The 26,974-nt window shown below is 34.6% G+C and overlaps 1 protein-coding gene across 5 annotated transcripts in view; it reads left to right on the forward strand.

Moving 5' to 3' along the window:
• Positions 1 to 26,974, forward strand: part of AP3B1 (adaptor related protein complex 3 subunit beta 1) — a 153,058-nt gene that overhangs the window by 63,575 nt on the left and 62,509 nt on the right. For all 5 annotated transcript variants that reach the window (XR_010443078.1, XM_064735990.1, XM_064735989.1 and 2 more), the window contains exons 13-19: positions 542 to 674; positions 6,272 to 6,381; positions 14,933 to 15,109; positions 20,458 to 20,644; positions 21,586 to 21,716; positions 23,877 to 23,988; positions 25,362 to 25,518. Coding sequence is in view for 4 of the 5 variants with exons in the window: in XM_064735990.1 (XP_064592060.1) it covers positions 542 to 674; positions 6,272 to 6,381; positions 14,933 to 15,109; positions 20,458 to 20,644; positions 21,586 to 21,716; positions 23,877 to 23,988; positions 25,362 to 25,518 (1,007 nt within the window). In the remaining variant the exon portion in view is untranslated. The remainder of the gene's footprint in view (positions 1 to 541; positions 675 to 6,271; positions 6,382 to 14,932; positions 15,110 to 20,457; positions 20,645 to 21,585; positions 21,717 to 23,876; positions 23,989 to 25,361; positions 25,519 to 26,974) is intronic.

Genomic DNA, 26,974 nt, shown 5'->3' on the forward strand with positions numbered 1-26,974 from the left:
GTTGCCAAACCTTACTTCCATCAATCATTTGATGAAATTGTGTTTATTGTCTCCAACATCTTTACGTATCACCAAGATCTTCTGCCTATATTGAGAAACAGTGTCTGTCCTTTCTTTCCTCTTTGCTTGTGACATCTATTTGCGTTGCTTCAATTCTCTGGCTGGATTTCTGTGGAAGGTACTGGTTCTCGGGCAGGTAGGGTTTTCATAGTTTCGCAGATGCTTCTAGTTAAATAAACTGAAATCTCTCTGAAGATAGAGCTCATCAACTCCAACCTTGCACGTAAACAAATGGCTGTTTTTTGGTAACTGCCCCTTGCCCCAAGCTTTCTTGAAATCAGAGGGTTTCATGGCCATGGGTGACCAAAGCGTGCAAGAAATGGCTTCTACAAGTGACAAGGAGGTGAAAAATTATAGCTTCTAATGTGCATTATAGCTAAGTTTAATTTATTATACAGTATGTTTCCCTCTTGAGAATAATATGGTACATCTTTGTTTGTCAAGAGTTATATACTGACTAGCAAAAATCCCGTTTCTTTAGACTTATGTGAAGAGCCAAGACAAGCAGTTTGCTGCAGCTACGATTCAGGCAATAGGCAGATGCGCTACTAACATCACCGAAGTGACTGACACGTGCCTCAACGGCCTCGTCTGTTTGCTCTCCAACAGGGATGGTAAGCTAAAGTCCTCTTCATTTCTGCATAGCTGATAGCATGAAACATTTTCCTAGAGAGAACCACGCAGAGTTTCAGATCACATTAGGAAGTGAGATTTGACTTCTATAAGAATTTGGCTGACAACTGGATAAAAATCCTGCGCTTCCAAGGGCTCTGGTATTCACTGGGTAGTTATTTTCTCTTCTGATAAAGAAATTAATTCATCATGGCCCTCAATTACATGTTTGCCTACTTTTTCTTAAAATGCTGTGATTATTAAAGTGTACTGTTATGATTATCATAGGTAGCAATAGTTAGTTACAAGCTAAGTTGCATCAAAGCAGTTAGCCTGTAGAGGGTGCTGAAAGCTTGGAGTTTTTTTTTTTTGTAGTGCATCAATGCCTAAATGAAAACACATACTAAAGAGTTTCAGGATAAATGGCCCCAAATTTGGCTTCCTTTTGTACTCTAGCCTTCTGTTATTTTTGGATAGCGAAACAAAATTTCAAAGCATTAGGGAACACAACAAGGAGCAGATAAAGTCAAAGAGGGTGTAGCAGCACAGTAAGTCAATACCTAATAATAGTGTATTTTCTCATTAGTTACCAATGAATATGTCACTCTTATTTTATAAGAATTCAGTAATGTGTGTTAATAAATAATGTCAGGAAGGAGCAAAAGCATAATTGTGGAGTCTCCTGAAGTAGTTCAAATAGTTCAAAGAACTTGGCTGATACTGCTCTTGGCTTTGAAAAGCAGCATTAATGCCTCTGTATATCTCCTGGACATAGTTTTCATGGTAATCATGAGAAGGCCTTTATTCAGGACATCATTTTGGCAGCACATAGAGCTTTCTCTTACTTGTTTTATGAACTGAGTTGTCATTCTCAACCGCCTCATCTTAAATCGGAAATTCTTAGGTGGCCTCAGTGTATAGCTTTGTATTTTTAATATGTGTAGCTTTCTTAGTTATTTCTTAGTGCTGCAGATCTTATTTCTGTTTAAGCCTTTCTGATTATCAGCTGCATTTAAAATATCTTCCCATATTGTGTTACAAAGCCATGTCTGCACAATGCACCTTCTTGTATTATATTGAGCAACAACCATAGTAAAAATACAAGCTTCAAAGGTTGTTCTTGGTTTTACCTGATTCTTCTAGCAACCTTCCTCTGAGTAGGCTTCCTTCAGCATGTACAATCTCCATGTTTCTTCTGTTTTAAACGAAGTAATAAAACTGTCACTTCAGAGTACAGATTTTGTTACTTAACAATCTGTTTTCTTGCATTATTTTTGTTTTGCTAAGAAGGAACAGAGATAAGAGGAAGAAGTTTTTTCCTTTTATCATAGATTGTCAGTTTAATATTTTCTTCAGTGCGATTCAACATGTATATATATATTTATATACACACATATATGCATGTGTGTGTATACAAAAGTCTGTCTCAACAAGATTAGTTTTCATGTCTGTTTCTAAGTAGTTGTCTTGCAAATAAAATTATCTTCTTGTGCTTACTGTTCTGAAAGACTGCAAAGGGTATATTGAGGATCTTTTAAACCTGGCAGCTGGCAAATTGCTTTACCATAACTGCAGTGTCTTTATTCCTTCTTTCAAGGAATGAATAGAGTGGCATAATTTACATGGTACCTTTCCCCGGGTGGCAGGAAATAACTGATAGTCACAGCTTACTGAATGTAAGAGTTTTGGCATGGTAATGGAATAAAAAAGAGCTTTAGCATAGTGGATGAGAATAGATTTAAGAGTCTTGGTTAGTCTTGCTTTCCCCCAACTTTTACTGTTAAAGCATGCAAGCAATCTTTTTGCTCTGCTGCTTCTTTCATGGTCATTTGAAGCCTGGAAGTAGTCCTGCTGCTTTGTGTAGCATGAAGCACAAGCTGGTAGGTGCAGCAGGTTCTGAGGTTTGTGACACCAGAGTCAGCTATGCTTTCTCTGTACTATTTTCTTATTATGAAGAATTCTGCACTTGACTGCGAAGAGAGGTGCTCATACTAATTTTACCAAACCATAACAGAATCCTGAGGTACAAGCTTGTGGGAAAAGTGCCTTCTGATTCCATGTGCTTGTAACTGTAGATACCACCCAACACTCAGGATATCTTGGTTGTATCTGGCGCAAGAGCTTTACAGTTAATCATTCTGCAGCTTGGGTGATAAGAGTCAGGACCTTGTTCCAGAAACAAGGATACCAAGAACTGCTCTTGAAATTTTCTTTGGTTGCTTAGAAGTGACTTAAAGTCAGATTTTCCTTACTCAGAAAAGCTGTGGTATGTGGGGCAAAAAAAGGACAACATTTGAGCTACAGAAGTGCAACAGACTCTAGAAATTTCAGTGATGAGTTGCCTTAGTGAATGATTATCACAAGCTAAACTTGACTGACTCCTGAAGAAAGTGGTTTTGTGAAGCCATGTTGAGGGCTGAGAATTTTTTCCTTCCTCATCTGCTGAAGGAAGGAGAAAAAGAAAAGTTGCTTTCTTTCTCTAGTGTGACATTTGGCATTTGATTCATTTCCTTTAAACAATTGCATTGATAGTTTCAACTGTCTGTTTGGCCCATAAAAGTAATTTTAGATGTTAGAGACACATTATAGGAATTATATAGGGATTATAGGAAGTCTCTCGTCTGACTGTGTGGCATGTACTGGAAATCCTGCAGGTTTTTCATAGATGGATGACTTCCATTTTCTGTTGAAAGTTGCCTGGTTGTAGAATGTATCGCTAAAATATTTTTTGCCCTGCAAATCTATATGAAATCACAATTCATAAAATTACTGAAACTGTTAATACATCTGGTAACTAGTACATATCTCTTCAAATTACTGTTAGAAGGGCATTAAAGAAAAGCAACTTGCAGCATCCAGTTTGTATCTATTAATAGGGTTCCTGAGATTTGTTATTGATGTTATAAGGATGGAAAAGTTAGCAAGGTAAAAGCTTAAGCTTTGGCTAGTTCTGAGGAGCAGAAAATTAGGTCGTCTGGGTATTTAGCTATAGTGATTGCCTTTTAGATTGTTTTTAACCTTAATATCATTGTTAGTATCCCTAATAACAGAATTATTTGAGTTAGAAGAGACCTTTAAATTTCATGTAGTCCAATCTCCCTGCCATGGGCAGTGACACATTGTACAGACCAAGTGGCTTGGAATTCCATCTAACCTGACCTTGAATGTTTTTGGGGAAGGAGCACCAACCAAAATGGCATCCTATCCAAAACCAGTTGATGCAGTTCTGCTGCTTTTAGAAAAAGTAGTTATACAAACTATATACTGTGGATAAATTAGTCTTCACTTGTGTGTTTTAGTTGCTGTGAATGTGGGTTAATGTAAGTGAAAGAAAATTTGATGTAACATTAATGATTTCAAATGTTTTATTTCCGAATTCACTTTTTGAATGCTTTCTAGTAATATACTCCATGCTGAGATGATTTTCTAAGGTTCTATTATAATGCAGCCAAATTCTCAATTATGGAAGAAGTTTTTAATTTAGTTCTACAGTTTACTGTCTGCTTCATTGTTAATTTTTTTGCGTACATCATTATTTGACAAACTGGAACAGTGTATGACTTGAGTATATTTTAAGTTTTTGAGAAGTTGTCAGGCTGCAAGGTCTTCAGAGATTGTTCTATTTAATCAATTCCACATCAAAATACACATCAATTCCACTTCAAAATTGTTAGAAGAAACTAAGATTTTTACTATGACTTGAAAATTTAAACTGCTGATACCCTGTGTAGTCTTTCTTGATAAAGGCATTCCTGATCAGATTTTCTGTGATTTTCAGTCTTTATTTTAAGAATTTAATTTATTTTTTATAATCCTTTAGATATGATTTAGAGTGTTTCAAAATTCTTGTGTCTGTTTATCATTGCATTGTATGGACTTCCTCTTTGATAATTCTAGTAGGAGTTACATTTTAAAATTTTCTTACTGCATATTCAGAAGGGGAGTTTTATCTCCCCTTCTAGTGTTTTGCTGGAGCTTATTATGGTTTTGAACATAAGTGTTTCTCTTTTATTTCTGCTCATTTTTGTATCCTTTATGTGCACAAAGTAAACCTCACAGAGTATGACTGTGCCAGTCCTTATTCTGATACAAATGCATTTTGATTTTGTTTTGTATTTTTTTCCCAGTATCTAGACTTTTGTAAAATAACCATATTAGTCTAAAATTGTTTACAGTTGTGATTAACAAATTGTTTACAATTCTGGTTTATTTTCTTTTAAGTTTGCTCCCACAGATAGCATGACAGTAGTTCCTATGGTGACATCTCATCTGCTGCAGTTGATATTACCATAGTCAGTTTTACATTGTCAACAAGTGTTTATAATAATAACTTCATGTGCACTCATTTTTTAGGGTTCAGTTTTATTTTTCTTAACTGTTCAGTGTTTCAGAAAATACTGAATGACGAAAGTTGCCATTCCAATGTTCCCCACTATAAATATTCCAGATTGTAATTTTCAAGTTTCAAGAAGTAGCTTCCTATTTTAATATCTGGCAAAATACAGTGTAAATTAAATTGATCTGTAGGATTGTGCAAGACCTTGAGATGTTAACCTTGCTTCAAGAAGTTAGTCTAGAAAAATGACAGATGTCATGTCAAATAAAAGATGACACAAAAAGCTGCAAGCTAAAACCTAAGCATTTCAGAGGCAAATGACATAATGAGCTCTTGGAAGGCCTTTCTCCATAATGAAGTTTGCCTTCTCGAAAAAACCCAAAACAACAAGAAAAGCCCACAGCCCCACAAAATTTAGACATCTCTGCCCCATACTGTTCTATTGAAGCTTGAGCATGTTGATTGCTGAATGAATGGTCCATGTGTCAGATTAAATCAGACAGAAATGGAGGAATACCTCAGTTTAGCAAATGGTAGTTAGATTTCTTCATCTTTCCTTACATGAGTTTACTCTTCCATGGAAGCTTGCCTCTGCTCATGTGGGGTCTTTTTAGCTTCAAAAATTGTACATTTGATACAAGCTGATCAGGCTGTGAATGTTACTTGTTGCAGTAGTTAAGCACTCCAGTGCATGACTTTGGCATGAATCTTACAACAGCTTGCTATTTAGAAGCTTCATTTGAATGTACTAGAGATTAGGTTACAGACCTGAGAGAAACTGTTTATATGCAGAAACATTCTTTGCATTTAGAAAAAATGCAAAGGAGGTGTTTAGATATTTCTCTAGCGTATGAAAGAGCTGTTACTTTTAATGCAAGCATTTTTATTCTCATTGCAGACTGCAAATTACTTTTGAATATGCATCATTTTAATGAAAATCAGAGTTTTTTGCACTGGTTCCTCAATTTTGTAGGAAAAACCTGAATTGCAGCCTCACTAAAATGTAGTTTCATACAGTATGTACTAGGTTGGTAACTTTACATTTAGAATGTTTGTGTCCTCTTTTTGCTGGTTGTAACGTGATTCAGGAAGCTGAACTTATATTACGTAGTAGAACGGTTTACCTCTTTCTTACCAAATTATTATAATTCAGTTCTGCAAAGCGTATTTGGAAAGCTTTTACATCTTTTACAATCAATTATTTATGCCTTTTTCTTTTGCATAAATGCTTTTAAAATTAATAATTTGTTTTGTCTAAAACAGAAATTGTAGTTGCTGAAAGTGTTGTTGTCATTAAGAAACTGCTGCAAACTCAGCCGGCACACCATGGTGAAATTATTAAGCATATGGCCAAACTCTTGGATAACATTACAGTGAGTATTTGTTCATACACTCTTATTTGCCCTGTCAACTGATAATGAGATTTTTATCTCCTTTGAATTTGTGCTGTAAATGGAAGTAGGTATATTAGAGAAATACAAAATATTTTTTTTTAACATAAAATATTTCTTTTCATGATCTTAGTGGAAAGGAAGTAGAAACTATCAGATGGCTCCAATTTGTGCCTTAGATCTGGGAAGCTATTTTTAAAGAGATCCATGGAAATGCTAAATATTGCTAGTACTATTACTCCAGGATGAATAGCAAGTTTAGAATGTGGAGTGGGTAAATTGAAATGAAAATCGTGAGTTTACTTAAGGATTATTCACCAGTTGTCTTCATGATCTGGAGAGGAGTTTGAAAATTTTATTTCAAACCTTTTTCCCCAAATTACATGACCTTTCCATGGTATCAGATTTACTGCTGTGAGTGTGTTGCAATGTCTCGAAGTTGCATTTGTATCTTCTGGGTATTTGAGATTCTGTAGTATTTAACATTAAAATTTGAATTATTCCCCATTATCTGTCTTTAGACTTAATTGACCTTTAGGTATGCAAATACTTAGCTCTCAAATTCTTCTCACAGGCCCAGTAATTGATAAAACATTTAGTGATCTGTCCTAGAGTGTAGCTATGACATCTAGTAGCTATCTATTATATCCTTAACCAAAAATGTCAGATTTGGATCTGTCAACAATTATTTTTCTGTTGAGAACTGTTTAATTTCATAACTGTTGATTTTCACAAAATTACGTGTGTGTTGATAATGGAGCAGTTTCTAAATCAGTGAACCTTCATTTCTCCATAGTCGAATTCAGCAAAGTTTAGACTATTAAAAGAAAAAGAAACATGGTATTCTTGGTTCATACTTATGGAAAAATTAAGTAAATCTTTGGCTGCTAAGAGCTGATGATCAGTTTGTAACTGATATAAAGAAAATAAATTTTACTGAATTGCTCATATCAAAATAAGATACTGTTGCTAATTACGTATCAAAGTAAGTAATACCTCATGTATAATAATCACCTGTATTTTCAGAAAATTTGTGCAATATTTTGATGGGATATTACAATTTCAAAAACAATGTTCTGCCATTTTACTAAATGAGTTTGGCATCTTATTTCCACATACTCTACAAGAGAAAATAGTTGCTTCTCTAAATGTACTGTTTAAAACTTAGAATAGTTTTGTAGCTACTTTATACAATTAATACTTTCAAGGAAATACTCCAAGTTTTGTGGAAAAGAAAATCCTTTTTTAAGTCAAATAACGAGGATGGGGAGAAGACATGCTGTGCTTAAACTACTTTAACATTCTCAGATTTTACAATATGAGGTTATATAGAATATCAGAAAATGTTAAGTGGTAGGAGAACAGTCTGTGGGATAGAGCAGTCATTGGAATAAAGTAAAAATCAAAATCTGATCCTGGCTTTTTTTCAAGAACAAAGAAGTGGTGATGAAGAATTGGAGTCATGTAGTCATGAACCTACAAGGAGCTGTAGGTTCTCCAAAGTGATTTTTTGACATCTTTCTATGACATTTTAAATTACAACTTCAACACACCCTTCTTGGTGTGCTCAAGACTTTGAATTGAAGAATATATTTTGAAGAAGTTCATAATTATAAATTTGAGTGCTGTATCATTTTTCTGACTGCCCTTAAAATGCCTGAAAATGAATGTATTCCTTCACAGAATGATTTGGGTTGGGAGGAAACTGTAAACATCATCTTGTCCAAACCCTCAACTTCTTACTTCTGTAAAGGATAAGTGTATAGATTTCAGAATGAGTATGTAATTACTGGACGTGTTAGTTTGAGATGTCAACACTTAGTATAGTATTACTGGAATTCCTGACATCTGCACTTGTACTTTAAACACTGATCTTATTATGGCGAAAGTGGTTGTGAGTTGACATAACACAATTGCCTTGCGTTTTGTCGGGATTTTGTCAAGGATTCCTGACCATTTTTACACTGACAAATGATATACATACTTACATGCATACACGCATGTGTACATACTTACTTTTCACAGGGCTTTTTGGCATTTTGGTTGTTTTCGGTTTTTTCCCTTGGCCTCTCTTCTGTTGATGTAAAGTATTAGGATCGAAACATGGAGTACCTACCCTATGGCACTATACAGGCATATAGCCCTGTTTTTAGGGTACTCTTGCATTTGCATTTAGGAAAAGCAGCCAAATGTGAGCTTGAATGGACTGGAAACTGAAGGATGAGGGAATGTAAACAAAGAAATTCTTTGTTGCTTTTTTGAGTTGAAATTAATTTAGTGCTAGGTATTACACAGATGAAAGCATGAAGAGGAAATTGTTAACAGAATTAAATACCATTAAATCAAAAAGCCTGTACTGAAAAAAGAAGCTCTTTGATTGTTCTGTCATGATTTAGTTTAAGTCAATGGTAAAGAGCCACTAAAATAAGCAAAATTGTTGTAACCTCAGGAATAGACTTTTGAATTTGTGCCTGATTTTTTGTTATTGATACTGTTATAAATTTCACTTGTGCTAGCCTGAGATTGTGATGGCAGTGTTGAGGTGCCTGAATATCTTTCACAGCAATGTTTTTTTCAGGTCATTTACTTTTCTGAAATTTACTTGTTCTTGTTCTCATCTTCATCCACAGAAGCCATTTAGAAAGAGGTGGGATATAGAATATTTAGAAGGTAACAATTTTGCCTTGTAAAATTAATTAAATAAGAATCTAAATATTAGGACCATATATGAAAAATAGTAAGACCAACTATAAGGAATATCAGGAAGGTCACCTAAAAATGCTGAACTGTTGTAGATCCCTGTCTCTAAATTATGATAAAGATTAGGTCCATTTCATTTTGTCCTTAGATTATTTCTTACATATCTGAAAATAGTGGTTACTTTTGTTCCTTTACTTTTGTGTATTTTCATTTGTATCTTAAACTTTTATCCCAGGTGTGCCCAGGCAAAGATCCATGAGGTCTATTTTGTGTGTGGTGCTTGCTGAGTTCTTAGAGCTGTGCATAGTACAGCATGATCTAGCTGTGTTCCAGCCTCCTTTCCTCACACCCATCAAAAGCTGTAATGGAGAAGTACATGTCTGATGGTGTCCTGAAGGCATTAAACAAGAGAATAATTGGATCTCTTTAAACTTCTGTTTTTAAAAATCATAAAAACATTTCCATTTAGTTGTCAATGTGTTAATAACATTGTCATGCTTTGCAATTTATTGACTTGCAAAACTGTGAGCCAGAGATTGGAGTAGTGCTTATTTGTGTTAGGTGTGCACTCTGAGGTAGGCTTAATTAATTTAGTGTGTACAGCTTTTATACTGATAGAAGTTTAGAAAATATACTTATGGGAAGGAGCCATTTAAAGAAGGGTCAGTTCAAAAACTGTTTTATGTGTTTTATCTCCAGCAGCAACAAAATCTGATGCTTTAGGGAAAGGGTTTTAAAGCTAAGAGAAGTTCATTGGGGTGCACCTACAGTGTATTTTCTGGAATAAAGTTACGGGAAGCTTCTACTTACTGTCCACATCATCATGCTTACTAATCTAAAAATTCCAATTTTTCCTCATATTCCATGTCTCTGATCAACTATTCCCCCCTCTCTTTGCCTTTTCCTGATGTGTGGGTTTTAAAGTAGGGTGACCAGAAGCGTGCCCAGTAGTCAGATATGCTGGACAAATCTTATGCAATGACATCGTGAAACTACTTGTTTTGTGCTTTTTATCTCACTTTACTGGTGTTGCCATCCTTTTGACTTCTGCAGAACACTGACTTAACAACTCTATAACTCTCTGAAAATGTTCGTGATTCCACAATGTATTTTTCCTTAGAAATACCTTGGGAAGTCATCAGTATGTGTAGAATATGTTTTTGCGTTCTCTTCTTAATGTTCCAAGGCCAGTAGTCTCCAAATTTGTTTGTGCCTTTCATTTTTTAGAAAAATTATTATTATGGTACATTGTATTTAGTAAGGACTACTATATGGGTAATGGGAATCTTGACTTCCAGTGTGACTTTTCTCTTACAGTACTGTTAAGGCATGTTTTTTTCTTTTGATAGTTGGTGAATTCTTACATTCTTGTTTTTCATTACAGACTTATTCCTAGTCCTTCTAGAATATGAACAGGAACATTAAACAAGCCTAAAGGGTTTTCTGATCTAGAGATGAGGAAGAGTACTTCTTGATTGGATAAGACATTCCAAATATAGAGTAAAAATAAGATAGTGATGTGTAATTTTTAAGAGTTTAATATGCTAGGAAAATCACATCACTTATGGATGCAATTAAATGTTATTATTTACTGTTTTGGATTGGGATTATTATTACAAGACTAGTGGACTCATAGTTTTTAACACTGCTCTGTTCACACAGATAACAAACTTGACTTTCTAGTCTTACATGAATACTGCTCATTGTTCTGTTTCTGATACGGCTTCACAGAACAGGGAGCTTGCTTTCTTTAATTTAGTTCTTCTTTCTTGTGGGGTAGAGAAGGTATCACAAACTATGACTTCCGTATCTTTGTGTGTATTTCAGTTCTGCAAGTTTCAGATTCTAGCCACATTCTTTTACCTTCTTACTTTAATAAATAATTTTTAATCTTTTGTATTAGTAATGATTTAACAAACAATTCTCATAATTTGACAATTTTTTTACTGACTTGGATATCTATGTGGTTTTTTAGAATTTGAGAGGAATATGTTGCCAATGGGATATTGTGTCCAGGGACACTGAACTTGAAGTAAATATTCTGCTTGAATAAAACACAATTTAAAAAGAAAATTGTACATTTTGTAAGAGGTGCAGTCACCAGTAAATATTCTCTTTTAAAGGAATTTTATATGTAGAGGTTAAAAGAATAAATGAGTCCTTGAAAACAAAAATGAATACTTCTCTTTTGCTCCTATTCTTTCCTGTGTACCTTTTCTTCTTGCTGTCAGTCTGACATTTCAAATCAACTTTATTCCTCTTTCCATTTCTGATTCCAAGTGAAATTTTTAAAAATTGCTAGCATGCAAATTTTCTCCTGGATGCAGAAAATTGCACCTCATTTGCAATTTGAGTATCTCTCATTTTGTGACAGATGGGAATAACCAAAACTGGTGATTTTAAGTTGTACTTTACCCTTGTGTTTTGTGTGAATATATTGCGAGCTGAACTACCTTTCAGTAGTTTTTCAATTGTGCTGCTTAGAGCAATCTGTAAAGTCCTTATGGTATCTTTCTCTAATTGCTGTAAGTAACCAGAGTCTTAGTTTGAGGGGAGTGTCTGGCTGGTTTTTTGTTTTTCTTTTGTAACCATTTATTTATTTTCCTTGAGACAGGTAATGGGTTGAAATGGCAACAGAAACTGCCTCCTGGTACTAAAGGCTTAAAAAGTGCACTTAACCACTTGCTCGGGCCATATGGAATAAAACATCAGGCAAAGTAATTTACAATCCTGTTTGCCTTTGAGGATAATGCAGAGCAGGGCTGAATAATGAAAGTATTATTTCCTGCGTTTTTGTCAATTCAAGGTCCCTACTTAAGCTGTACTGGAAAAGGCAGTGAAGGTCTAGAAGGGGCTTCATTTCTTGTTTGCTGTTTTGAGTACCCTGGAAACAACAGCTGTAGGATCATGTATTTGATATTACATGGCTGAGAACTGGAAGACTTAAACAGGGAAAAAGAAGTCTGAAAATATTGTGTGATTTTGACCTCAAATGAATCCAGTGACACAGAAACATTGGGTTCATCAGTTCGACATACACTTTTCATTAAAATGGCTTCTGCTCAGGGTTTGATTCAAAAAGTCTCTAATTGGTATTGATTCTTATGGCACAAAATTGTGTTTAATATATATGCAGTATTTACATAGTAAGCTAACCACCTGGTTAAAAGGCAGATTCTCACAAGAAATTCCTGTCTTCCATTGTCACTATTTTTCAAATGAGGTTTTGTTTAGTTTAATTATTTACCATTGTAAAACTAGTTTATTACTCTAATAAATTTATTTTACAAACTGGAAAAAAGACTTGATGAGTAAAACACTGTGCTTAAATGCACACTATTTAAATATATTTAAATATATTTAAATACATTTAATTGTGGTTTTAAAGTGTAGTCCTGTGCTTGACTAGGAAAATACAAGAGCGATACTTGCAGGTCATTATTAATGCTATTACTGAAATTGGTCTGCTCTGTGAGCTCTGTTTGCTTTATCAAAAGACAACAATATGAAAAAGAATGTTTCTGGTAGGCTCCTGCCCAAACTTGATGATCTCTTGTAGAATTTTAGTATTTTAACACATCTGTAATAAAATATTTTAGAAAAATAAATCTAGCATAACTGAAATCTGAAGTTGCCTATATATTCTTATTTAGAGGTATCTATCTGTACAGTAGGCAACTTGAACTGCTCCAATACTGGAAAATCTAATGTACCACTCAATTACTATTCTTTAGCCCAATTTAAAATAATAGATTGGGTGTGAGGTCTTAATGCAGTGTAACCTTTGGAACATTAGAAATAACCTCTTTCCCTTTTAAAATCAGTGCACAGTAATGGCATCAGTCTTACCATTTTGCAGACGAACATACTCTGAGTGTTTAAAGTTTTTATACATAGGAGTTTTTCAGTAGCTTGTTCGTCTCTCTCATACTGTAAATTCCAAGGTTATTTAACTTTTTCAACTCACATTAAAGAATTCATCTGTATCTTGATCTGTATTTACTTATATCTATATATGTTAAATCACTGTGTTATACTACTCTCAGCATATTATGTTGCCTCTATCTTAAATTTCTTCCCCATAATCAGAATTAGCTTTATCTCTAACAGGACTTTTGGTTGCTGTTGTTGGACTCTATTCTGTTTATCCATTATGTGCTTTTTTTTTCTTTCAGTGGAGGCAGTCCTCTGTTTTCCCCATGGCATGCCTGTTTATATTTTTGTTGGCATGTATATTTTTAACCATGTCAAGTACAGAGGCAAATACTGTCAAGTTGACTTCATTCAGAGTTGTTTCCAAACTTTTTGGAGCACATTTAATCCTTAAAAATTCTTGTGACCTTGATTAGTATTTCTTTAGTAGGCTTAGTAGGCCATTTTACTTTTTTAGAATATGCTTTCATAAGTAGTAGTTTCAAATGTTACGAGATTACTGAGTAAGATACTTAATATTAGGTTCCTGTTGTCATTCTGAGAAATAGATATTCATATATTAATAACAGACATGCTGGAAAAGCAATTAAAGCATATATGAAAGTTACTAAGAATTAATACTTTGAGAACCACAATGCTGCATTTCTAAAGCACGTATATTCTGTGAATCTTATCCAAGGCAAAACTCATCCTGCCATTAGTGTAAGCTTATTAATAAAGATTACTGTGTAGTATAAGGACTAATGAAAAACGTTAGTATTTTCTGATCCTTTTAGAAAAAGCAATAAAATTTCGTGAAATTGCTGTGGAAACTTTTCTTTTTCCTGAATTACAGTCTCATTTTGCTAGACTGGAACTTTGAAATGTCAAGGGAAAATGTTGAACAAGAGGATGTAGAGAATGTTAGAGCACCACAATCTGTTGGAGCACCACAGTCTGTTGACACTATGCAAGACATGCTTCTGAACTTTCTCATTACATTCTTTCTTCCTTCTGCTCAAGGAAAGAGAAGAATGTTTTCAAGGGATGTATGTAACATAGATGCAATTTTTAACTTGACTACCAGGTACTGTAGTCTAAGCTCACCTTTTAAATAATATATAAATAATATACACATATTTTAAAAGAATATGTGTATATTATTTCATTTAAATCTTAACTGCTTCTATCTAAACTGCATGTCGCATGAGCTTCTGTTTCCCTCTGTGCTTTTCCATTTCGCCTTCTCTCTGGTTTTGGTATTGCTGTGCTTCTGAACTCGGCATCATAGACTGGGAGTTCATCTGAAAGCTGCTACTGCTAGTTATTTCAGTGATACTGTCAAGCAGCTCCAAAATGGTAAGACCCGTTTGAACTTTTTGGTCAGTGTTTCAGTTAAGATGGTAGATCCCATTCAGAAATTGTGAATTGCAATTTTGAACTTCTGTCTCACCAGTATTCTGAGTTTAACTGGTCTTGTTTGCAAAACTACAAATCTTACTGTCATAAAATTCTGAATAAAAATGAAGGAAAGCTAGAAATAAAGAAATACATATGCTTCTAAACTAGATAGGCAGGTATTTACTATAACCTGGTGGCAGGAATTCACAATCACATCTTGAAGGCTTGGGCTGTGTTCCCAAATCTCATCAACTTGTACTATGAATATCAACATATCACTTCTGTGTGCCTCTGTATCATCAACCTGTAAGGCATGGGTTTTGGGTCAGAATCAGTATCTTACCTTTCTATGAATATTCAGTCCTCCACAGTGGCTGTTTTTAATTTCACACTGCATAACTTTTATGTCAATTGTCTTTAAATAGTATTTTGTTTAACTTGTTGTTGAACAAAAGACACATACAAGTGTGCAAGTAGTCTTTGTGACTTTGTTAACTTAGAGTGCTCAATGTTGTCTCAGGTTCCAGTAGCCAGAGCCAGCATCCTCTGGCTCATCGGTGAGTACTGTGAACGGGTTCCAAAGATCGCACCTGATGTTCTGAGGAAGACAGCCAAGAGCTTCACGAATGAAGACGATCTTGTAAAGTTGCAGATCTTAAACTTGGGTGCAAAACTCTACTTAACAAATTCAAAGCAGGTAAGCCTAAACTCAGTATTGTATGTATTCAGAGTCATGGCAGGTTTTGTACAGTCTGCATAGATCAGTAACGATTTCTACTATGTAAGTAACCAAACCTAGTCGATATTATTCTATGAAGAAAAGCAGAACATATGTTTTCAAGAAATGTAATAGACTAAATCTAATCATGAGTCTTTAAGTGTGTGCTGGATCATAAATGTGAATAGTGACAAGATAAACTCTTTTTTGTACGTGTCTTTTGGAAATTGTGATATTTGTACTTCACATAAATAGAGAAGATCTGTAAATTGTGTTAACTATACCAGGTAGTAGATTTTGATGATGTGATTTAATGTTTTCTGAAAGCAAAACCAGAGCTTTCAAGAAAGTGCTGTCATTTTGAACAAGAAGTTGCCCGTTTTTTTGTTCAGGGTATCTAAAAGGAAATGCCAGTAATAGGCCTTGTTTTCTATTTCCAACAATGCTTGTTTTAAAGATAGTAACTGGTTTCTCTTTTTTTTAATTTATTTTGTTGGTTGGTTGGTTGGTTTGATTTAGTTTTTCCTATTTCCTTTTACCTTGGATGAGTTTTAATATCACTAGTAGTAAAAATAATCTAAAAATGTCAGATAAAAAAGACATGAACTTAGATCTCCAAGCAGCTGAAAACAATGGCTATGAGTGGTGCCAGGTGCCTCACTCTTCAAGTGACCATGCTGTGAATCCCATCACTGACTATGGAATGTAGCATTTTGACACTAATTTTTCACTGGAAATCCAATTTTTACTGTAAAAGATTGTAAAATCAAAGATTTTTTTTCCAAATGTGGAAGAAATACATTGTCTGATATATGTACTTTTCTGGGCTGCTAGACCTCTATGTTTTAAAACAGTTTGCACAGCATAGGATTTTGCATCTCTGCAACTGTGATGTCTTCTTGTTCCTTGATAGTTATATGCAACTACAGCAGTGATCTATCTTAGGCTTTATTTTGTAGGGCATATGGGACATGAAGTGTCTTTCCATGCATTCACATTGGAGTGAATGCTTTGCTTATACAGTCTAAAATGCGTCAGTAATAAAAGGTGACTTCTCTCTGGCAGTGCTCATCTTAAAGAAAATGCTGACTGAGATAAGAAAATATTTGGGTTTACTGTCTAAACTGTCCTCTTTTAGCCCATTATATTTACTAATTTTCCATATAGTTTTTGTAATTTTGCACATAAATTCTTCCACATCATATTTGGTCAAAAATCTGTTGCATATGGATTTCTGTGATGCATTTTTTCCTGTGATTCCTTCAATGCATTTTACATCTTAATGCATTTTAAATCATCATTGTAAGTGCTCTTCAAAATACTCTTTATTCAAACATGGTAATGATGATAAAGCAGAAGAAACTGTCTCTGAGATGCCTACTAAATGATGAATTTCATCAAAGGGTGTTTTACTCTTGTAGTTTTAGGTTGTGGAAAAATAAGTTATTATCTCAAGCGGTCAAGGTATCCACATAAAATTGCTGACAGTGTATGTCTGGTGACTTGGCTTGATTCGAAGTTCCTTGCAAACTGGAATACCATGGGTTTCCCATTAGAGACTGACAACACTCTTCCTATATCTACATGATTATTTCCAGGAGGAACTCTTTTCTACTCACTCAGTATTAAAATTACTTCCTGGCATTACTTCTCTTCCTAAAAAGTCCAGCCATTTTTCAGTTTCATTTTTAAAATTTGATGTCAAATCTTGGGGACTTGATTGCCCTGTTGTAAGTCTGTCCACCTCTCCTCAGTCACCTGTTTTCTGTCGCCATATCATATCCTATGACGTAGTAATTTTATGAATAATTCATCCGTTTCATCCAAAGTTAATGGAGTTGTGAAAACCTCAAAGATAAAATTTCACTTTATTGAAAACACTCAATGCTGACTGAGTAGATGAAAAGATCTCTTTCACCAGGTGAGGGAAAGGCAGGTTGAACTCATCTTGACTTAACTTCTGTTAAGTCTTGTTTGGAGAAAAGCACAAAGTTCTGGAGTAAATAAGACTTGCTTGTTTTACTCCTTTTGTCTAAGTATATTATTTTATTTGCTTGTAGTTTCCTGAAGGATATGGTGAAACAGTGAACACATTCACAGGATTTTGAACACGATTTCTTAAAACTAAAATGTACTTTAAATCCTGAGATCACCTCATGGACTTTCAAAGACTTCCCTATAATTTAAGGAAGTTTCAGGTTCAGTTATATCTGGATAGGTATGTAGCAAAAACAGACATCCCTCTGGTTGTCTGTATATTTTGATAAACTCGGTTTGTTTTTTCAACACTTAGGGTCATAAAACCCTGAGTGTGCTCGACAGCACATAGAAGAGAAATATGTCATATAGCTGCCTAAGATGCTTCTTGCATGTAACAGAAAAAATAGAGATTTTGGTTTTTGATAGGCTTCTGTAGTGTAATGCAGTAGGACTCCCACCAGAAGTCCCAAGTAGTTGTAGGGTGTAAATAGATATGTCAGTCGTGGTTTAGCACAATAGCCTTATCTTGTGTGTCCAAAGAATCAAGTTACTGAAAGCTAATGATATATAGGAGTGGATAGATAACTGTTTCTGTCTCATTGTGGAGCCTCATCTGTTGATAAAACCTGTATTGTAAAATATTCAAGTGGGGATCTACCAAAAAATTAATTACTGCTAATATAGGATAGGCATTAAATCCTTAAATAGAATTATTGTCACTAGAAAATTCCAGAAATGTTGCTAGAGGATGATTGAGTTCTAGAAATACCTAAACCTAACCCTTCTAGCCAAAACAAAGTGTACAAAAAAATAATAATGTCTTCCACAGTTTGGGGATAAAAGAAATTATATTCAACCTATACAAAGTGTATGTAGAGATATCAGGAAATATTGACATGTGATAATAAGTGTCTTAAATCACAGATCAAAATACTTTGTCACTATTCTATGAAGCAGTCATGGTTTGCAGAATCTGTCATGATTCACCAAATCAGTGTGCTTGCTGAAATGATTTTCAGCTTCTTTTAGGAACTCCCCTGTTGGAAAAATTTACATGTATTTGTTGGGGGGTTTTTTGTTTTTAATTTAAAAAAATTGTTTCTATCAGCTATCTCCATGTAGAAAAGATCTTCTACTTGTTTGATTGCTTTACTATGAGAAAATTTTTTTAAAAATTAGATTTCCTCCCTGTTTCCATGAAAACTATAGTGTATGTGATAATTGCAAAGAAACTTCTTGGAGACACAGAATATTCTTGTTTATAAGTTTGTTGTGTATTTATCTGTATTGAACAATATGAAAATTATATTTTAGAGGACAGAACAGGGAAGAGGAAAAGGAAGAAGATCATGGAGAAAATTATCCCATTAAAGGAATTGCAGTCTTTCAGGATCAACTCTTTATCTGTCATACTTGTCTTTATGTAATTCCATCAACACTCACTGAAAAAATGCCCTCTGTGACAAGGCCTTCAACTTTTCCCATCCCTATAGCAATTCACAGGTTAAGATCATTGTGTTTTATGATCCATTCCCCTAAGCTTCCTGCCATGTCAGTGAGGAGCCTTGTCTTGTTTTACAGTGGAGAAGTGATGACAAAGGCTGCAGGAGGTATCCCTCATTTAGTTTAATGCATGCTACCTGGGAACCCTCCCTTCCAATTCCATTTACATTGAACAGCGTAAGTCCTGCATGAGTGCAGATTATGTAGGCTCAGTCTGATGCAGTTGTTTAAAATTTTATACCCTCATACAGAATTAGCTGCCAATAAACTGTGAAATACATATGGGAAAGTTTTACCTTTCCCAGAACTAAGACAGTACCTCAAGGAAAAAAAGCCCCTTTTCACAGAGCCATTCTTGGGTATCAGAGAGAAAAAAGAAACAAGAAATATTTCATTGACAGTTTTTTTAAACTATGCTGTTTTATTATTCTAATGTATAATGACTAATTTATTCCAATCTCTGGTACCATAGGTTATTTTTTAAATGCTTGCATATGTTGCATTGATGGGGTTTAAATTAGAACCATTTTCTATTTACTGTGTGTCTCACTTACAGGAGTTAATCAGTACTCTGAAAAAGCATTTTTATATCTCCAGAAAAAAACTTCAACTTGCATCCTCAAATTGAAAATTATTAATCTGACCTTTTTTTTTTAGCAAATGGCATATACAAAAATTAACTGATTTTTTTGGACATGTTTTTCTGCTCAAATGATTGAAACTGTTATAGTCATAGCAACAGCATGATAAACAATATATATATGCAAGGTTGTTTCTTTGTGTAATGTGGATAAGTCTCTCATGATTATATGTTATTAACCCTGTCTTATGCATCTGTTCTGAGCTGAAGTACCAAAATCTGCTTCCTTAGGATGGTATATTACTTCTCCTCTTTTTCTTGTTTGGTTGTTTATAGAAGAAGTAGCATACATGCTTCAAATTAATCTAGTGGATTCCAGTCTATTCAGCAGTGTTGCAGTGATTACACTACATTATTTTTGTTTTCTGTGTTTCCTTCCTTTCTTACATTATTTTCTTAGCTTAAAAAATTATCTGAATTGTTAAAATTATTTAAGATGTTAATATTCTCAAACATCAAATTAGGAAGCTGTTATTATGCTGTAAAAACCTGTGATAGTGTAAGTTGCTCTAACATAAATAAATAAATGACTGATATTACTGAAGACTTTAAGAAAAAAAATGGAAGAAGTCTTTTATCCTGGTTTTTAGAGGGCATCAGCAGCTTGCTTTTATGAAAAAGTAACAGCTAAATGCGCTGCAAATAATTTGCAGTAATCCAGTTCAGTGATTCATGTGTCTGCTTTAATGGGTCATAATTCAGGATAAAGTAACTGAGTGCAGTCAGAGTGCAGACACTGCTTATGCCAGGGACAGTATCTCTTCATAAAACACACCTCAGCAGAAGCAGTTTGCCAGCCCCCTAATACCCTCTGATGTTTTGATGTCCTGCATATTTTTCCGATTAAGTTTTGAGTGCCATGTTTTTAGTTGTATTTCCACATTCATTATCCTCACGTAGACCCTTCAGCGGGTTTGCCATATATGATTATTTTTTTAATGATGCCTTTCTTTCCACTTCAGCAGTTTAATAATCTAGCACATGGCTGCTTCTCAGTACTCAGCATTCACCTCCCCAATACAGAAGAGGACATGTGCTTTGGCTGCAGAATTCCATTTGCAGCTTTAGAAATGCATATTCCCTGTGGAGCAACATTTGTTTGACATAACCATTCATTTTTATTACCTCTTTAAATATGTTTATCCAGAGTTATCAATAATCATAAATAACTTGTATTCTGTTCTTGTCCTGTTTTTTTCCACAGACAAAATTGCTTACCCAGTATGTATTAAATCTGGGCAAGTATGATCAAAGCTACGACATCAGAGACCGTACAAGATTTATTAGGCAGCTTATTGTTCCGAATGAGAAGAGTGGAGCTTTAAGCAAATATGCCAAAAAAATATTTCTGGCGCAGAAACCTGCCCCTTTGCTTGAGTCTCCTTTTAAAGGTATAACTGCCAAAATCATTTGGTAAATGTTCATTGTGTAAAGGAATGTGGCAGCTTATTCTATTTCAAATACTCTCACAAATTGTGTCACTTAGCAAACAGAAAAGATTAATATGCAAGGATGCTCAGTCTGCTTACTTGCTTTTCAACAAGCAAGGTGCACAGTGCATTTCTCTAACAATAAATCCTGGCAAAATGATCTATTTCTATTCATGTAGATTTTAAATTTTATTTAAATAACAGAAGGTATGTCTTTTGAGGAAAACTATTCTTCAATTTAGGAAAACAGCTCTAGGATTTTACCTGGACTTAACAATTAGATGATTCTTAATGTGAGTACCTCAAATGTTATATGAATTTGAAATAAATTTAATCTCTGTAGATATTTTTTTCTCCAAAATAATTATTTTCCCTCTGTATTTTGCCTGTTGTTTTACCAGTAATATTCATTGTCTGTCTTCTCAAATTAAAAGGCTATCAGGCTATCTAAATTAAAAATACTCTATTATTGTGACAATTTGCATTTTAGTTTTCATACTTACTTAGGTCTAGTTTTGAAGCTTTAAAAGGAGCTCCATTTTGAAGAAAAACTATTAAAATTCTGGATGTGTTTGTGCCAAGACATGTATATGGATTGTTTAACTGTGCTGTCATTCTTAATATTCACAGTAAAGTAATTTTTAGAGAAGCTACATTTCAGAGCAACACCTCTAAACACACTGACTGATTAGCTTTTTTATTGACCATTATGGGGGAGATTATTGTAATCTATGGACTGAAATCAGTTTTTTGACCTATGAAGAGCTTCCTAGTTTATATTTATTCCATGACATTTGAGCTAATACAATGGCAATTACCTTTAGCCCTGATTAAGATTGCTCCTTGTGGTATAGCTCACAGTGTTTGTGTGTTTCTTCCCCCCCCCCCCGCTTTTTTAATAGATCGGGATCATTTCCAGCTTGGCACCTTGTCTCACACACTGAACAGCCGAGCCACTGGGTACCTGGAGCTGTCTGACTGGCCAGAGGTGGCACCTGACCCCTCTGTCCGAAATGTCGACGTGGCTGAGTCGGTACGTCTGCGTCACTGAAAGTAACTTTGCTGAAGGCACTCGTCAATACAGAGAGTTAGCCCAAAACTAGAAGTATTTAAATACTATCTGTGGCCTGTGTTGAAAGCCATTGATGCGTGGGAATGTCCTGTTGCTTATTTTATCTTAGAAATCAAGCATCTGGAAACTTGCTTAATGCTAGTTCTTTTCAATGACAGAAGTGACTAAACTGTAGCCACTTCTGCTTCATTTTTGGAGTAAGTAGGCTTTTTTCCCCTCCAGCTCACTTCTGATTTCCTATCTTTTATCTCCACTCTGCCGCAGTATGTTAATTGAGTGTAGCTGGACTACCAAAGTCAGAAATGAAGAGGTTGGTTTGTGAAAAATCCAAGGCTAAAAAAACAAAAACAAAAAGGAAAAAGGTAATGCAAACAACAAAAAGCAGCTGCAAGGGATTAGATTATGTATGCTTCAAAGCGTCGAGTTTGGAAGAGATGAGGGTTTACATTTCAGATAATCTGAAGAGGATTAGGAAAGTTTATGATAGGAAAATGTCAGCTACTAGTGCGTTGGTCATGTGTTTACACATTGGGCTTGTCATCTACTAGCAATAGCTTTTTGTTACTGCGGTGTAAACTCTGAGGGAAAGTCATATTTTGGTACGAGAATTGTGATTTATGTGTTGGGTACCAGAATGCTGCTGGAATGTCAGTGAAATCTGTTAAGTAGTAGCTGAAATGTAAATATATTGGTATATAGTGTGCCGATGGTGCTCCTGGAGGTGTGGCATTGAAACAGATACACAGAGAAAAGCATGCAGTCCTGGTAATGAACCAGCTTCCTCAGTAAGTCATAGATTAAATCATTTGCTTATGAGATGTTACACACAGAAAGAGCAAGAAAATTTAAAAAATAGGTCTGACTTACAGAAGCCAGTAGACAGCAACCTGGTAGAAAAAGCATTTCTCCTTAGTACTCTAATGTGTTTACCTTCTTATATACATTTCAGGAAAAGTGATATTTGTACAAACTTCTGAAAGTTTTTATGGAAAGAATTTTAGATAATCAGCTCAAGCAGAGGATTATAAATGAAAGGGTTGGCATGAAGGAATTTGCCAAGATGCTTTCATCCATAAGACCAAACCCGTAAGACCAAAAAGTATTGCAGGAAATTGAACAAATGGTGTAACATCCATCCACAACATAGTAAAAAAATCCACCTCAAGTAAAAAAAAATCCACCTCAAACTATTTAAACCTGAAAGCAAACTGGAAAATCTTTCAGCCATGTTGGGGTTTTTGCAAATATTTTCTTTGGAGGGTATCTAATTTTCATTAATTTTGTGGTTTCCCTAATACTGCATGTGCCTACATGGCATATGTGAGTAAAGCTGAGTTAAGTTGCAATCCACATGCAAATTGTCATATATACCCAAAAGAATATTGGCATTTTCAACCAGCTGTTGGTGTTAAAGAGGAAGCCAATGTGTCTCTAGAGTTGTTCAGCCTTTCAGGTTAGGGCCTATTTCAAAACTTAAGTCTTATTCCAGATCAGATCAGTCAATGAGGCAGGCCTGTATCACATTGTTGATAATTGATAGAATTGTCTGCCAGTGTGTTTTTCTCTCCTGTCCTGAATTTTAACATTGCTTCTCTAGTAGCAGAGTGGTATATGGAAAGAAAAAAAGTCTGGCAGAAATACTGCCTCATTTTGACATTCTCTTGGTGGCAAAAAATTACTTTTATTTGGAGAATTGCAATGGAAGTGAAAAATAATTTGTCTGTGGCTATCTTGAGTGTCCACATCTGTTTTCTGCAAAAAATAGTATTATTAAGGTGGTGGATTTAACCTTCATTCCAGTTGTAGTCAGCTGGATCTAGAAATAAAACTCTCAGATTTCATGTTCTTTTGGCATGGAAATTTATTTATCATTACTGATGCTTTTAATCTAGCTTACTAAATCTTTTTCTGGACTACCTAATAGATATCTCTCATTTTATGGGTATGTACCAAACTTCTAGTTCTCCTAATTGTGTGAAGTAAGAGAAGTTTAATAGCTTCTCTTGACTTGCTCAGATAATTTATTTAGCAACAGCTCTGAATGTTTTTATTTGATGTGTTGTCTGAATACTTTTGTATTGCTGGTTGCAAAAGTAAACTTAAATTGAAATTTATTTACAGGCAAAGGAATGGACTGGAATTCTAGGCAAGCCAAAGAAGGAGAAACCTACTGAAAAGTTCTACTCTGAATCAGAAGAGGAGGAAGATGAGTCTGCCAGTACCAGTTCATCGGGTAAGTGTTTGGAAAGCAACTTGTATTTTTGCTGCCTGGAAAACCGTGTCTTCAGAACTGTCTGGTACATAAAAAGAAAAAAAAATTGCAAACAAAGCCAGAGCTGTGTGTAAACTCAATAAATGGGGGGGTAAATTTTACATTCACCATATTTAATAAGTTAACTTTTGATTTGTTTCCCAGGCGAAAAAGCTGGCATGCTTCTTTTATCCTTTTTGGAGTCTAATATGAGTAAGGAGAGTTTGTAACTCCAGTTAAAACTGAAAGCACATAGCTGTTTGCAGGAGAAGTACCCAGATGCTTGGTTGTCAGAAACCTTAAGTCTTAAGTGTTTTTTGGCATTTGGTGGTGGTGAAGAATTATTTTGATAGCATGTGCTGCTGTGCTGATAAATGGCCAGATCTGCTTGGTTGTGTAGTCTTTCATGAGACTTATTCAGCAAATTGTGTTACATTATTTCTCTGAAGTTCTACATGATGTTTTCTGTTTATTATAATGGGGATATTGATGAAGAGGATAACAGCTACCTATGAAGTTCAGTAAGCAGAGGTTGTTTTAACTATTCTACCATTTATTGTCAGATAGGCAGTTCCCCAGGACAGCTGTTTCAGAAGATGTTAGCATATTTCAGATGTAGTAAAGATCATAATTCTTCCAGGTCCAGACTTTAAACACAGAAAATGTCTAGCATTAGAGACTTGAAAGAATTATCAGTATCTAGTTGAATGGAAGAGGGTCATCTTAGAATACAAAGATGGAGCTGCTTCCTTCCAGTTCGTAAGCTGAGGAAATATGCAGAAATGTTAAGAATTGTACCACTGAAATTAGTGATTTCTGAAGTAATGGAAGCATATACTTACTATAGATATTTGAATATTTTGTAACTATGTGATTAATTACAGGATTAATAATTTGTTTAAATCAGTGATTCAATCATAGTCACTATGAGTATTTAAGAACAGATTATCTAATTAAGCAACTGTTTGAGAAGATAATTTTGCAGCTGAGCAAATGTAAAGTCTAGAAAATTTGAGGTCATCTCCAGCTCCTTATAGGGTTATGTAACTTTGAAGAATCCACATGTGATTAATTTATTATTCAAATTTCTAATTTGAAAAAGTATAATACTGTAGGCTGAAGAGGACATATCTTCAACTAATAAAATTTTGTAGATATAAGGGGAAAGTAGTTCCCTTGCCTTCTTTTGGCACAGGGTAGATAATACTAAAGCTTTCAACTGGATCTTAAAATACCAAACCAAATATTTTAGAAATCAAATTTTGTTTTGTTTAATTTAAAACAAAATTTGATTTCTAAAATACTAATTATTTAAGCTATTTAGATCAAAATTGTAAGGCTTGTTTTCATTTCAGGGAGTGGGTCTGACAGTGAAAGTGAGAAGGAAGATAAAGAGGAAGGCAGCACTGATGAGAGTAGTGGGAGTTCCTCTCCCAGTGAAGAATCAACTGACAGTGAATCAGACAGCAAAGAAAGTGCTGCTAAGAAAACATATAGGGCTGTCAATGAAAGGTAGGTAAATGTTTGTCTGGTTTTAATTTTTTGTGATACTGTCTTATAAAGCACTCTTCCTGTTACCAGTCTGCCAAGCCTTTAATTAGGCTATTTTGGGTGTGTATTGGCCAAGGAGTGATGTCAGGGTATGAACCTAGTTCATATTTTCATTAATCAGACTAGTCTTATGTTTGGAATTAATTTCTGACTTCAGTAAAATCTTGGGTGGCTTGTTGAAAATTGATGTAACCTTGGGAGGCTGAATAAGTGATCAAATAGTTGTGTGAAACACTTAATTACCTTTGATGCAATTTTGCTGAGAGCTAAAATTAAGTCCTTCAACACTTTGCCATTATGTAACTAAGACAATTGATTTTTCTAAATAATGTTATATTAAAAAGATTATGATCCAAATATTAGAGGCAAGGGCTGTGAAGGGAAACGGTCATAAGATATTTAAGTGTTAGCGCTTTTAAGATTGCCTATTATCAACAGCATTATCATGTATTAAAGTATCATTAAAATTTTGAGTAATTGGGGCTAATACCTTGGATTGTATGAATCTGTTTCTTCCACTGCTGTCAGCAAGTAGCCTCTGCAGACACGATCGCCCTTTACTTTGTAGTCTGCTGCCAGCTCACTTGATGAGTTTGCAGCTCAGCTCAGTCGTGGCTGACAGCGCTGATTGGGGCGCAGTACACACTCTGCTCCTTTTATTACAGACAGTAATTAAAGCAGCTCGCCTTGCCACTTCCATAACAAACACAGCATAATGCCCTAATTATGACTTTATTAATTTAAGTCAGGATTTAATGATTTTAAAAGTGATTTATATTGTTTTTCCTGTTCAGAACAAATGAAATCTGTAGGTTAAATTAATACAGGCTTTTCATCATCGCAAAGTTAAAAAGCTAGTTACCAGTAAATTCTTTTCATTAGAATAACATCTGAAATTTTAAGCAGTAAGATAAACAATTATTACCCATCAAAACTGGCTGATGTGCGGTAAAGTAACATTTTTAATCTTCAAAGCTAATTTTAAAGCTAAGCTAAAGATAAATTATTAAAAACAACTTCATTTATGTAATGGGTTCACAACAACTTATTTGTTAATGCAACTACAGCTACTGTTAAATGGCAGTGAATGAAATATGGATGTTGTCATGAAGAAACTTTGAACAGTATATAGTAGTGGATTTTTTGTTTGTCATTTACCTTAAACAATTTTTTAAATGTTGTCATACTGAAACATAATTTGCAGAACCTGTTTTTCACCGTGATTTTAACAATCAGATGTGCTACATTACACTGTTTTTGTGACATGTACTACTGTTCCATTTTTAGCTTTGCAAGCTTCAAATTTACTGCTTTATGCTTTTGGTTAAAATTTGGGGAAGTAATTTTAGCTTCAGTTACATGGGTAGGCATGGCCTAAACATTATTTATTTGAAATAATTTTGATTAAATTTTATTT

This window comes from Zonotrichia leucophrys, chromosome Z (assembly GCF_028769735.1).
Source record: "Zonotrichia leucophrys gambelii isolate GWCS_2022_RI chromosome Z, RI_Zleu_2.0, whole genome shotgun sequence".
Classification (NCBI taxonomy): Eukaryota; Metazoa; Chordata; class Aves; order Passeriformes; family Passerellidae; genus Zonotrichia; species Zonotrichia leucophrys.